At 48.0% G+C, this 12,996-nt stretch overlaps 1 protein-coding gene across 3 annotated transcripts in view; it reads right to left on the bottom strand.

Moving 5' to 3' along the window:
* MXD4 (MAX dimerization protein 4) overlaps positions 1-10,104 on the bottom strand; it is a 39,490-nt gene extending 29,386 nt beyond the window's left edge. The window contains exons 1-3 of one of the 3 annotated variants that reach the window (XM_063157511.1): positions 9,946-10,104; positions 9,237-9,405; positions 2-31 (exon numbers count right to left, since the gene is read on the bottom strand). In XM_063157511.1, the coding sequence (XP_063013581.1) occupies positions 2-31; positions 9,237-9,405; positions 9,946-10,009 (263 nt within the window). In that variant the 5' untranslated portion in view covers positions 10,010-10,104. The remainder of the gene's footprint in view (position 1; positions 32-9,236; positions 9,406-9,945) is intronic. The other 2 variants (XM_063157512.1, XM_063157514.1) reach the window with 2 other exon arrangements.
* Positions 10,105-12,996: the final 2,892 nt, after the last annotated feature.

Here is a 12,996-nt window from a genome sequence, read left to right as displayed (position 1 = left end):
CCTATGTTTTTCTAGTTCGTTGTGTGATGACCTATTAAAAAGAGAAAAGAAATATTAGAGAAATGATAAATAAACCAAGATTTATAATATTTTAAAGACAATACTTGCATAAATTGCAAAAGAGTTCTCTAAAATACGTATTTAACATGGATTATGAAACAGCTTTTCTTTTAAATTAGTTCACTTTTATATTCTTCAGGGTATCAACTTAATTTCCATGAGTAAACTGTAGGTTTGGGGGGAATTATAATATATTTGCATTTATTAGTGTTCTATACATTCAGAGACAAAAATGAACACTAAAAACTGAGCAGGTTAGTAATAAAAACAGCCCACGAGATTTTTATCAGTGAAGAAAAATTATCAGGGGGTAGAAAGTGTTCGAAGATCTAAATGGTAACAGGCAAGAGCAAAAAGCACCCAAAAAGCCAGCTTTCAAGCCCATGGAAAAGCAGAAAGAAAAATCAGCAGCTAATCACTGCTGTTGTTGTTGACATCCTAATGGCAACAAAAGAGGAATACTCTTAATTCTTCTCAGTCTACAAAGAGAAAATAAAACCCAAAAAAAATCATAGTCCCTGTACTGACCGCAGCAGCATGTTATCCTTTTCCAATCTACTTGGATTAAAGATTTTTTTTTTCTTCTTCAACTCATGCCTCGGTTTCTTTGCCATTAGGAGGCAGCCCTAAATTCTTGGGGGATTTTTTTTTTAAACTGATTCAGCTAAAAATATTCATTTTATTTATTTACACAGCTCAGATTAAAAACATTCCTAAAATGAAGTTACTGTCGCTGCCTCAGAACCAGCAATTTTCCGTACTTTCAGTTTTGTCCCACTGAAAACATGCCCAGCACGTCAGGATCAAAAGATGCAGAGGCGGTGGCAGCTTTTAGGGCTGGCAGATTATGTCAGAGCAGCTCTGCTGGAGCCTGCTGCAGCCCCAGCCTGCAGCTGGGCACGGGGTGCAGAGCAAGGTGCCTTTGTGCAGGGCAAGGGGGAGCAGAGCCATCCCAGGGGGATTTGGGAGCCCTCCTGCACAATTCTGCCTGGTGCCGAGCTGTCCGGCTCTCCCTGCACACACCGAGCTGCTGGATGCTGGGCCTGGCTGTGACCGATGGCAGAACATCACTCCAGGCACAGAGAGGGAAATAGAAAGCAAAGCTCACACAAGAAACATCCAGTGAACAAACCCACGAGCAGCTGATCTCAGGCCAGTGCAGCTCCTGATCCTGCAAGGAACCAAGTGAACTACCCCTCTGCAGGTAAAACTGAAATGCATACAAGCTTCAGCACTGATGCCAATCCACTCTCACCAGAGTGTTGGTACCAAGACATCAATGATGTCAACAATTACCTGGCATCTTTTTCTCAAAAGCCTATGAATTAATTCTTTATGTATTTTTGTTGCATCAAGTCAGCCGTGATCAAGTAATGTGTGTATTTCTACAATGCCATTTAAGTGCTCCTGACCAATGCAGCAACACTACAAGTGTTAAACACATTTTCTGTTCTACATTACTAGGGCAAGGTGGGCTTGGTCATTTGGCTATCTTAAGATGATTTCTTTTTTTATATTCTATTCCTATTCTCTACACAGAGGTCAGACTTTCTCTACAATCATTTCTCCACACCAATGTTCACAAAAATTGACAAAGACCGTGCTAAATCCACCAGTGTTTATGAAAACACATGGAGAATAGAAGTTCAGTAGGGAACCATTGTCCCCAAACACCCTCAACAGGCCTGTCAAAGGCACTGTTTGTAGGGAACTTTGGAACCAGAGAGGAAATACAGGCCAGCCTGCACTCATCCCTATGACACGAACTCCTTCTGGCAATTAGACACAAAGGTGAACACAGTCACTCCAACTGGCCCATTCTGAGCTGCCAGCTCCCAGCAGCTCTGGCGAGCACGCACAGGAACTGCACGGGAACCACTGGCCAAGGAATTCTGCCTGCATGGAGTACCGTGCTGGGCTGAGAGAAGATGCTGTGAGCAGCTGGCAGTCCTGCACACAGCACATCTACAGGGCACCTGTGGCACATGGAGGGGATCCTGGCATTCTCCTGAGGTACATCCTGCCAGGGCAGCTCTGCAGCACACAGCCGTGGGTGTGCCAGCTGCCAAAGCCAGCAGCAGTGACCATGTGCCTCTTGGCAGAGCTCTTGGGGACGCAAAAGCCCCAGCGACACCTGCAGTGTGCAAACGTGGGCACCAGCCACACATTTCAGGAGGTGACAGGGGCCAGCTAACGCCCCAACTATCAGACCCCAGGCAGGAACCAAAACTAAGAGTCCTTTTATCTGAGAATTGCTCCATCTACAGAGCAAGTTAAATACCCTATTACAAAGCATGACAGGCATTTCTTTGGTTGGGTTTGTTTTCAGAAGACATGAACCTCTCTTGAAATACTGGGTTTTATTTCCTTCACTGTCTACAGCACAGTATATTGGCAAGAATATCTGTCTCCTGCTGTTTATGCAACCTAAATTGAGGGAAAAAACCATAAGAACTGGTCTCCACACAATCCAGTACCCTGTTTCAAAATGGAGTCTTTTACTAATTTAGTAAAGATAAGATGTAGGTCACAACTAATAAGATATATGTATATATGTATTTATAAGAGAGACAGATATATGACTGTAGTTTGCAGACAAATGGTCTGTGGAGCCTTTCAAAATGGCTTCAGGAGAAGGAAGACTTCTGGTATTTAACTCAGGTTCACTCTACTGAGTGCTTTTTGCATCTCCACAAAAAGCTTGGAGAAGTTGAGGGTAGCAGTGAGGGAAAAAAAAGGTAAAAAGGTTCAGTTAAAAATAAAGAGAAAAAGCCAACAACAAAAAATTCTGCAAAATCACAGATTTGCAAGAAAGGGATAATGAACACTGGTGCTTAGACTACACTGTTGATCTGAGACAGCTCTAATATCCCTTTAGCAAATGCCAAGCAGTTCACAGACTATAAATTTTATTTGTGAAGAAATTGTCAAAAGAAGATTTGAAAGAATATAGAGGAACCAAGCAAATGCAGCCATTGGTCTGCAAGATGCTGTGCTACTTCTCACAGCACATCCCCAGAGCCATCCCCATCCATCACCTTCCTTTTCCCCCGTTCTAGGTATTGGATTTCAGCTTTTGGTTGAACATTTAGCAGACACACCTAAGAAATTTGTACAGGTGCTAACTGAGATTGCAAGACTAACACAGAAAAGGCAAGGGCCCCTCCACCTACACTGCTGCCAGTTTATGGGTGAGCCAGCAGGATCTGGTCACATGCAGGCTAGGCTGAGATTTCACTGTATGCAGGATGCACAGCCTGTTTCAGTATTCAGACAGCTTCCCCACTCCTCCATCCATCCATCCATCCATCCATCTAGAGGGGCATCTGCTCAGCAGGAAGGCAGCAGCTCCTGACAAAAGCAGGGATGTATGGCAGTGCTGTTTATTGCCCTGTGTTAACAGCAGCAGGTCTAGACCGTGACTCACCAATACACTTCCAGGTGCCAAAGCACTTTAAAGCACTGTAGGGAGCAAAGCAGGGTACTGAACCAAGTGCTTGAAACAGTGGCTGCACCTTACCAGTGCCAGGGCTTTCTGGTGCAGGCAGGACTGCCAGGGTGTGGTACAGCCCATGTGCAGGATACAACTCCACTTCAAATCATGCAGCCATGTGAACTACACTGCAAGCACTTCACCTTTTGTCCAGTCCAAAAAAGTAAGAACAGACAGAACAGGAAGCTTTACAAGGTGCTACACCTTAAGTGTCTGCATCCAGTTCCCACTCCCAAAAGTGCAGGTGTGTAAAAGCACAAAGCTTACACCTGCAGTCTTGTGTGAACGTGAGTGCTGTGCAGCTTTTCATTGAAAGGATCCAGATTCACTTCCAGGAAATTCTCTGTCCACATACCTAAACTGCTGTGGAATGCACCTGAAAATACTACAGTTCACTCCACAAAGCACAGACAAACCTGAACATAAGCACACATTCTGCCTATTATTCATAGCTTCTGGGTTGTTGGTTTTTTTCCATTTGTTTCAAACTGGATGCATTGCTTACAGCCTGTCAAAGAAACAGCCTGTACCAAATTAATCCACTAAAAATTAATTTTGCATTCTCCTCACAGCAAAATTTAACCGGTTTTGCAGATTCAGCTGGGATCTGGGAACCAGGCACACTGGCACAGCCTTGATGCAGAGTTCTGGCTCTGGGATCACATTCAAGTTGGTGCTGCCACATGTTTGCAGTGGCCAGGTCTGAATGTGCTTCTAATACGGTGGCAATTTGTTTTCCTCAACTGCACAAGCAGTGCAGCTTCCAAACATTGCAGACCTACTGCAGTTCCTCAGTGGAGACAGGTCCACTGGTGAAGTCTGTTATACTGGGACTAAAATGCATTATTTTGAAACCAAATGTGGCAATATCAATTGCTGTCCTAGCTTCAGGAAGGCAAACTGAGAAAGATCTATCGAATTCAGAAATCCAGGTGAAAATTCAGCTGTGTCTGCACAGTCTGCTTTGCAGTATTTTATTCTTGGCCTCTCACAAAAAAAAAAAAAAAAAAAAAAGGAAAAATAAAACAAAAATCAGGCCCCGATCCCTAAGCTGCTTAGTGTGGGCACAGAAAAACATCTGCAGAGAGCAAGGGGCTCGCTCTGCGGGCCACAGGTTCACCCTCACCATGAGCCAACATCAACAGAGGAATTTGGACATTAGGCTCTGTTTTTATTTGAAAATCCAAATGCCGCTTTCATCTTTTTCTGCATATAACCCTTTGCCAGAACACAGCACGAACTACATGTCTATTTATATAACATATGAGCAAAAATATTAATTAATTAATAGACACAGAAGATATATTTATAACCCGGCATTTATTTTGCTCCCTCTCCTTCAATAAACCAGCTCCTAAATTAACAGGCCAAACACACTGCATCACCGACATTCAATTCCTTTCTCTGAAAGTAAATTTAACTGTGACCTCAGTAGACTGGCATCTAACACTAAGATTTTGCTTTTCATTTTCGCTTATTTCTGACCCTTTCACAGCGAAGCAGCTGCCTGAGCTCCCTGGTGCATGGGCAGACACACACCTCAAACCCAGACAGAGCTCAGGGTACCCAACACCTGGCGAGTGTCACTGCAGCCAGGGCAGAAGAAAGCCCAGTTATCTGCAGGATTGCATGTTCCTCTGTGAGAGTGCTTTGCCTTGTGAGCAAACGTCACCAAATTTCAGATTTGTGTCGCATTCCTCCTCGGCACATCGCACACGTGTCACCTATCTGTTTCTTTAGAGCAAAAACCAAGCTTGACTTTTGAATATTTGCTATTAACACTTCCTAGGTACACTAGCAATAAACCCAGTTCTTTGTTTTATGCCTTTTTTTAATTCTAAGTACACCTTAACAAGAATTATTAGACTGCATGGCACTGCTTTAGGAACTACGTACAGCCACTGCTCTGCGGAGACATTTATTATACTATAGTCAAGTACCTGATAAGTATTATTGTAACAAGATGTGACCTAGGTTTACCTCCCAGCAAAAGATAATATTGTGGCTTTCTCTAATCTCCTGTCCTCTTCACAAAACAAGAATCCAGTTTCATTTGCCAGAGGATTTTGGTCAAAATTACTGGGGGGAAACAAGTCTGAATCTCAGCTGAGGACATGGTACGAACAGCAAACCAGAAAGGAAACAAAGCAGTTTGGTTTGTGTGACATGGGAAAGGGCACATCACAGGAAACTGAGAAGAAAACATGTAAGATCAAGACATTTGAATGTGCAAGTGAAACAGAAATGGCTAAAAACTGTGTCTGATTGCTACCAATGACACCAAGGATATTGTTTATCAACAAACTGCTAACAACCACTTTCAATTTTGATTCAAAGCTAACAGTGGACAAAGCAAAACTGTTAAATTCCTACAGTGGACAGAAAGCCTTTAGATTTTGGCTAATTAAATGTTATTCTGCTGGTATATTTCCCTGCATGAATCGAAACCTGCCAAAATTACTTCTCACTCAATTGCAGTCAAGAGGCCAGCAAGCTTTTAGCCCAGACCTGACATCCTGTCCGAAGGGCTGGCAGCCTCCTGCCCCTTCTCCTGCGGGTCTGGGCCTCGCCAGCCACCCACAAGGGATGGGGGTCTCATCCTACAGATTCTTACATGAACATCACCAGCACCTCGGCAGGGCAGGGAGGGGTCCATCGGTGCCCTTGCTGAAGGCCAGGGCAGCTGGAATCCATCCCTGCCCATCACCCAGCCTGCAGTGCCTGGCCAGCACACCTGTGCCACACGGGGTGTGCTCTTCCCCCCACAGGCAGGCACACAGGGGGGAAAACACAGAACAAAGAAGAGTACAGCACGCCAGGCTTCCTCACATCTGACAGTTTTTCTCCTCCTCCCCTCTTTTCTGATTTTCCAAGAATAAGGAGATGTTTTTTGTGCTTTTCTATATGTATACCTCATAAGGCATAAAAAAACCACAATGTATGTGCATATATACATCTCTCACTTTTTAATCTGATCAGATGCTGCAAGCAGCAGGATACAGAAATAGATAATGGAAACAACAATGCCCCTGCAGATCTGAAATGTGCAGTTAGCTGCTCCTTTCCTACTCCTCCAACCTTAAGTATGTATTTTTAATCCAGAAAAACAATGAAATAATAAGGCATGAATTTCAGACACATATGCAATCTCCTGTTAGCAATCAGATGCCTCCCTGCATCTAATGCTCCAAACCCAATGAGTCTGGAAAATGGTTAAAGTGGAACAACATGGACAAACACTGCTCGGTGGTTCACATCACCCACGACCACTCCAGATCCTCTGAACTTTGGCCAGTCGTCTCCCTCTGTTAATCTTTGAGTTGCTTAGGAAGAATTAACTGTGTTTCCAAAAATCCACTCTAGTCTGGGGCTCGACCCCTAGAGCCTCTAAGCTCCAAATAATAATAAAACAGTGATGCTGGTGTATATCATGTATTTTGCCCTGCATATTTAAATGCAGGTGTAATTTCTCCCCTGCAAATCTAAGCATGCAGGAAAATGTGAGCAGCGATTGCTGGACATGGGTACAAAGCCCATAAGGACAATGCAGAGGCACCCACAGGGCCCTGCTGCTGTCCCTCAGTCCCTGATGGAGCAGGGAGCTTCATTAAAGCAATGTCCCTCTGATTCCCACATCAGCCAGCAAACCTGGTACCCGTGCTGAACCAAACCAGCCACTGTCCCGGCAGTGTCCGCACTGGAAACCATTCCCTGACAAGCACTGTCCTGTCACACACATGACCCATCCCTCATCTCTTCACTGCAGCTAGAAGAAAACAGAGTGTGAGCAGATGTACACATTGTAGGATGGCATTTTTGAAGGTTGCCACTGCTACGGAGTGAGAATCAGAACAACATGCTAAACAGGTAAACAAATACAAATCTGCAGGCAGAAAAGCAGCAAGGTAACTGCAAGTGGATCTGTGTGCCTCAACTTCAATAACACTAGCAAATTTGTAACCAGAAATCTTTTAATTCTGCGGTATTTGATAGATTACAAATCCTCTCCTAAAAACTCCTGAAAGCAGCTTACAATTCAGACAAATAACTATTTTGCAGCGGATGACAAGAGCCCTAAGAACGGAAACGATGGAATAATAGCTCTGTAAGAAACAAAGATATCTTGAATGCAAGAGACACACAAGAAATCTGTACAACTCAAGGAGCAATTTACAGCTGGAAAACTTATGAAATGTGTTTTGAATTTTTTTAAAGGCAGTGAACATACTTTATATGAAAATAATTAAAAATCTTAAGGAGCAAAGTGTCTCAGGACACAAGACACTCCTCCCACTCCTGATGACTTTCTCTTTTAAAATCAACTGACTGTCTTCTCATGCTCCATGATGAGACAAAGAATTCAACTAAAACTATAACCAAAGTAGGAATACTGCAATTAACAGCCCCCAAAATGGTTGCCTTGCTCGGAGCAGGGGCACGGGGGCACAGTTTGGTCCCCCTCAGTAATCTTGGAGACACACAGTCGGCCGCAGCAGGCACCACCAGGGCGCTCAGCAGCTCGTGTTTTTGCTCAAGGAGGGAGTTCGTCAGCTTTTGATTTCGGTTTGCACCTCCGGTGCCCCACGAGCAGCTCCTGGCCGCCTGCCGGGCACTTCCCCAGCACCATCCGAGCCGGCCGCAGGATGCCCGGCGGAGCAGCGAGAGCGGGCCCGCCGAGACTCACTGCTCCTTTGGAAAACAAGTCACGTGCAAAGCAAGTTCATTTTAGGCTATTCTACAGGAGCCACCAGCCAGCATGACCATGCAGAGCAGAGCATCGCTGCCCCGGGACGAAGCAGGCCCAGCAGGGCACGCTCCTCGGTCCTCTCCGGAGCAGCCCTGGAGGAGCAGAGCGGAGCAGAGCGGGCAGAGCCCAGGGCCGGGCTGGCTCCTGGGCAGGGGCCGGCAGCGTCCCCGTAAGACAGCCAGCCTGCCGCACGTACACAGCCCGAGCAGCAAACAAAGCTGCGGAGCCTGCGCGCAGCCGCGCTCGGCTCGGGCCATCGCAGCGCAGGTAGCGGCTGCGGGGCACCACCAGAACCGGGCGCCAGCCGGACAAACAAGCGCCGAGCCGCGCACCCGGCCCGTCTGCGGGCGCGGGCCGGGCGGAAGGGGTGGCGAGCCGGCTTGCAGCACAGCCCGCGGGCAGCTCAAGCTCGCTCCGGCACCTTCCCAGCCCGTGCCTCCCGGAGAGGCCGGAGGGCGGGCGGAGTGTCCCCCCCGCCGCCCCGCACACGCTGCCGGCCCGGAGCCCAGCGCCGCCGCAACCGGAGGCTGCATCTGCCCGGGCTGCCATGGGGGAGGCGGCCGGCTCGCTGCCTGCTTTTCATAAATGAATGCCGGGGGGGAAATTAGGTGCCATGCAAAGAGAAATCTGGGTGGCGATTATGGTGCTTAGGTCTGCAGCAAAAGCCGCTGTCGGCGAGCGCGGAGCAGAAGGAGCGATGAGGGCGGATGGGTCTGAAGTGCAGTGAGTACTAAGGAGATGGTGTACGCGTGGCAGTGTTTATATGAGAGATCAAAACAGAGCCAAGCCCATCCAGGGGAAAAATGGCGACTACCGGGATGGGGAAAACTGAGATACTGGATTAGTTATTATTTTTCATAAATGTATGCACTGCACATAAGCTAGACACATTGGAAAAGCTGACGATTCATTCTGAAAAAGCGGTGCGTCTATTACCTGTTATTCTGGGATTTTCTGGCCATGGTGCCTGCCTTTGTTTTCTTTCTGGAATAGTCACTATCGAAGGGTAACACTGATGCATAGCCATGTTCTGCTTCTAGGGACAAAGTCAGCATTAGTGGCAATATATTTTTTCCATGCAATTTTTTCCTCCTTTGCAGGAACGCTAGGGTAAAGAACAGAATTTTTTCCGGTTGATTTGTTTGGATTTTATTCTGGCATCTCTTAAAGAAGAGAGACAAAAAAAAAAAAAACCATAACTCGGTAAACCAAAGGGAAAAAAAAATAAACAACAAAACAACACCGAAGTGTCGAAATTAGGAGGATTATTGGAGTGCACATTAAAAACGAGGCGGATCATGCAAACCCTTGTCACGCTGCGCTGGGGGAGGGGAGCTGCCATACAATCACCGACTGCCACACACGGAGCGGCGAGAGGGATCCTGAGCGCTGCCACACGCACCGTCCCCATCCAGGGCGGCACAAACAACCCCCTTCTGCTTTGCTTGGGGGGTTTTATATTAAAAAAAGCCAAGATCCGAGCAGCGATGCTCCCCCAGCGCGGTGCCGCTGGCGCAGCCCGGGTCCCCCCCGGGCAGGTGCGGGCTCGGGGCCGCTGCCCCGGCCCGGCCGCCGCACAACAAAGGCCGAGAGCGGCTGGGAGCGCCTGCGGGTGCCTGACCGACTGCCCGCCTGCGCCCTGTACCTCGGTCTCTTCGCTCCAAGTACTCGGCCGCTTCCAGGAGGATTAACAGGGAGTTCAATTCCATGGCTGCCCGTCCCGAGCCCCCCGCGCCGAGTTCACGCGCGGGGACTCCCGAGCCCCCGGTTTTAAGCACCTCGCTCAACCTACATTTGACACACAGCGGACGGGCAGCCCGCACAGCCAATGGAGAGCGGAGAATGCGTGCGGGGCGGGACGTAAGGAGGCGGCCCGACCAATCGGCGGCCAGAGCCCCCCCCCTCGTCGGGGCAGGGGATGTTGACAGATCCCCGCCGACCGCGCTCATTGGCTGCCCCTGTAGTAACAATTTAGAAGCCGAAGCTTAGCAACAGCACGTGGTGGCCCGGCCCCCTCGCCCGCTCATTGGCTGCTTCCTTGCAGTTAAGAAGGCCGAAGCCGCTCATTGGTGTGCGGGGCGTCATGCAAATGAGGGTGGCTAAGGGGACCAATGGGGCCGGAGGCGCGTGCCGCGCGGCGGGAGGCGGGGAAAGAGGCGCGGGCAGCCAATGGGCGAGAGGGGGCGTGGCGTTGCCGTGAGGAAGAGGTAGGCGGAGGGCGGGGCCGCGAGAGGCTCCGCCCCCTCACACGCGCCGGGCGGGACGCGCCGGGCGGGCGCGGGGCAAGCGTGAGGGAAAACGGGAAAAAGGGAAAAGGGGATAGTGAGGCGGCGGAGCGGCCCGCCAGGGACAGGATAGCAGGAAATCAACGGGAGCGAAGGAGATCATACTAACGGGACCCCGGCGGGGCTGTGAAAATGTGCCTGGCACGCGCATCCTTAACCCTTTGCGGTGCTCGGGCGAGAGAGGAAAACGGCAGCGCTGTAAAAACACGCGCAGGGACGTAGGAGAATTACTAAACTCTGCACAATGGCCGAACCTGCTGAAAAAGAGAAACAGTGGGAAGCTCTCAGAAACGCAGCCAGAGCTCCTGCCAGCCCTCCAGCCCTTGCCAGCACATTCAGCTGCCTTTCGTCATCTGGATGCACAGAAGCCGAGTACCAGAATAGCCTGGCTGCCGGCTCGGGCTGAGCAGGAAGAGCTCAGCACCTTTCCTGCCCGCACCACCCGAACTCTGCATCCTTATCTCGGATGGCTGCTGCACAGCTGTTGCCTAAAACTGGTTAGTTTTAACACGAGCGAGTGTAGTTTAAAATAGGCATATTTTGAGCTGTGCTGTGATCACACATTGGTACATCTTCAGGCCAGAAGTGCTGGAGTCCTCCTGCAGGATTGCACTTGGGCACACAAAAACCCAAAAATTGGTTTTAATTGAACTGTGTAGGTAAGAGCCACCCAGCATATAGGATGGATGCAGAGTATTGTCCTGTGTGTTTATTCCTTGGCAAAAGATGTCAGCCAGAGTTTCCTTTTAAGAGGATAATAGCAATTCAGATTAAAACAAGGATTATGGTTTACTGTTTCTACAGCATTGTGGTAAAGCCACATATACATTACACCTGATCTTGTATTAGTCTGTATCTTGTTGCCCCAGATGCACAAGAGTAATGTGGCTCTTGAACATTGCTGAAACACAGATCACATTTTACGGCCATTTGGTCCAGGCACCAGGGATAAGAGAAAATACAAGGCAGTGATAAAGCAGCGTTGTGATTGTAGTTTAAGAGAATTTTGTATATGTTTAGGAGAAGTCTGAGTGATTGTGAATTACAAGGCAGAAGGGAATTTGGTGCATAGATTGCAAAGGTAAAAAAAAATTGTTGTAACATTTTCCACTTGCTTCTTGAACTGTTGAAATCCTGCTGCATGTGGGTGAGGCAGTACAGTTTTTACTGTAAAGCCATTGAACCTTGTGGCAGTTTTGCTGTTAACTGGAAGTAGGTTTAGACACAATTTGACATTGCCTTTGTTACGAAACAGCGTGAAACCATATATGCACAGGTCTGCTTTGTCCACACAGGAAAGAAAGTTCCCTTTGCCTGACACATGCATAGGGCACTTGATGAGGAAGATACAAAGATGCACAGATAAAGCATCCTTGTTCTCTGCTGCATCCACAGCAGTACCCCAGATCTTCAGAACACCTGTATTTGCATGTTAGTGTACAGGTCTAAATAATCTTAAACTGCTTTGCACACATGCTGTGGAGTCAGTCATACATCCAGAAAGGCAGATGAATGTGCTAGGTAGCTAGGTGCTTGTGTGAAAGCCCAGGGTTCAGATATGGATTTACTGAGGCTCTGAATGCCAAAAGCTCTGTCCCACCACACTGTAAGCGCACAATTTTACCTGGGAAAAAAACTCTGGAAATACAGGGGTATAACAAACACTGCACAAGTTTGTGCTTCAGGAGGGTACACAGCCCGAGCTGAGCGCACTGCCCTCACCAGACACTCCTTGGAGCTTGGGCTGATCCAACTGCTGAGCTGGAGCCACCCTCAGCCTCCCCTGCACTCCCCAGTACCCTGAGGTAAAAACCATTGCTCTCTCTGCTTTCACATGTGCACAGAAGCATTTGGAAGACAGTTGTTTTAAGGAGATGGAGCACAATTTCACATTGATATTGGCACTTTGCAGGGGCCTTGTGCCTCCACATTTCCCTGCATGGAAGGGCTGCTTTGGTAAGTGAGGAACCACTGAAGCCAGCTGGAGTAGGTGCAGGAGAAAGTGCTGTGCAAAGCAGGGGCCAGTGCCATCACAAGAGGCACCTGATCTCTGATTGTGGTGGCTCTCAGCCTCAGGAGTCATAAACTGCATTAGTCTGGTGGAACAGCATAATAATGTAACCCCACACACTCACAGAGCCCCTGCTGGTGAAATCCAGGGTAAATCCACACACATTTGGGAAGGACAGGGCTGGCTCATGCCTGACATCCACTGACACACATTTACCCACAGCTGCATTGAAGAAGCAGCACAGCAACAACATTAGTTAATGCTGAGAAGTTTTATCAAGATTATTCCTCCTAGGGGTGAACTCAACTGAGCTCTTCTCAAGAGGCACCACAAAAGCTTTTAAAATACCTAGAAGGAATCATTCTGGATCTGGTTTTATTTGTGCCAGGGAACCAGGACT

The sequence above is a fragment of the Melospiza melodia genome, chromosome 5 (genome assembly GCF_035770615.1).
Source record: "Melospiza melodia melodia isolate bMelMel2 chromosome 5, bMelMel2.pri, whole genome shotgun sequence".
In the NCBI taxonomy this organism is placed as follows: domain Eukaryota; kingdom Metazoa; phylum Chordata; class Aves; order Passeriformes; family Passerellidae; genus Melospiza; species Melospiza melodia.
Note: the sequence above shows the minus strand (reverse complement) of the source record. Positions and strands in the feature narration are given on the sequence as shown.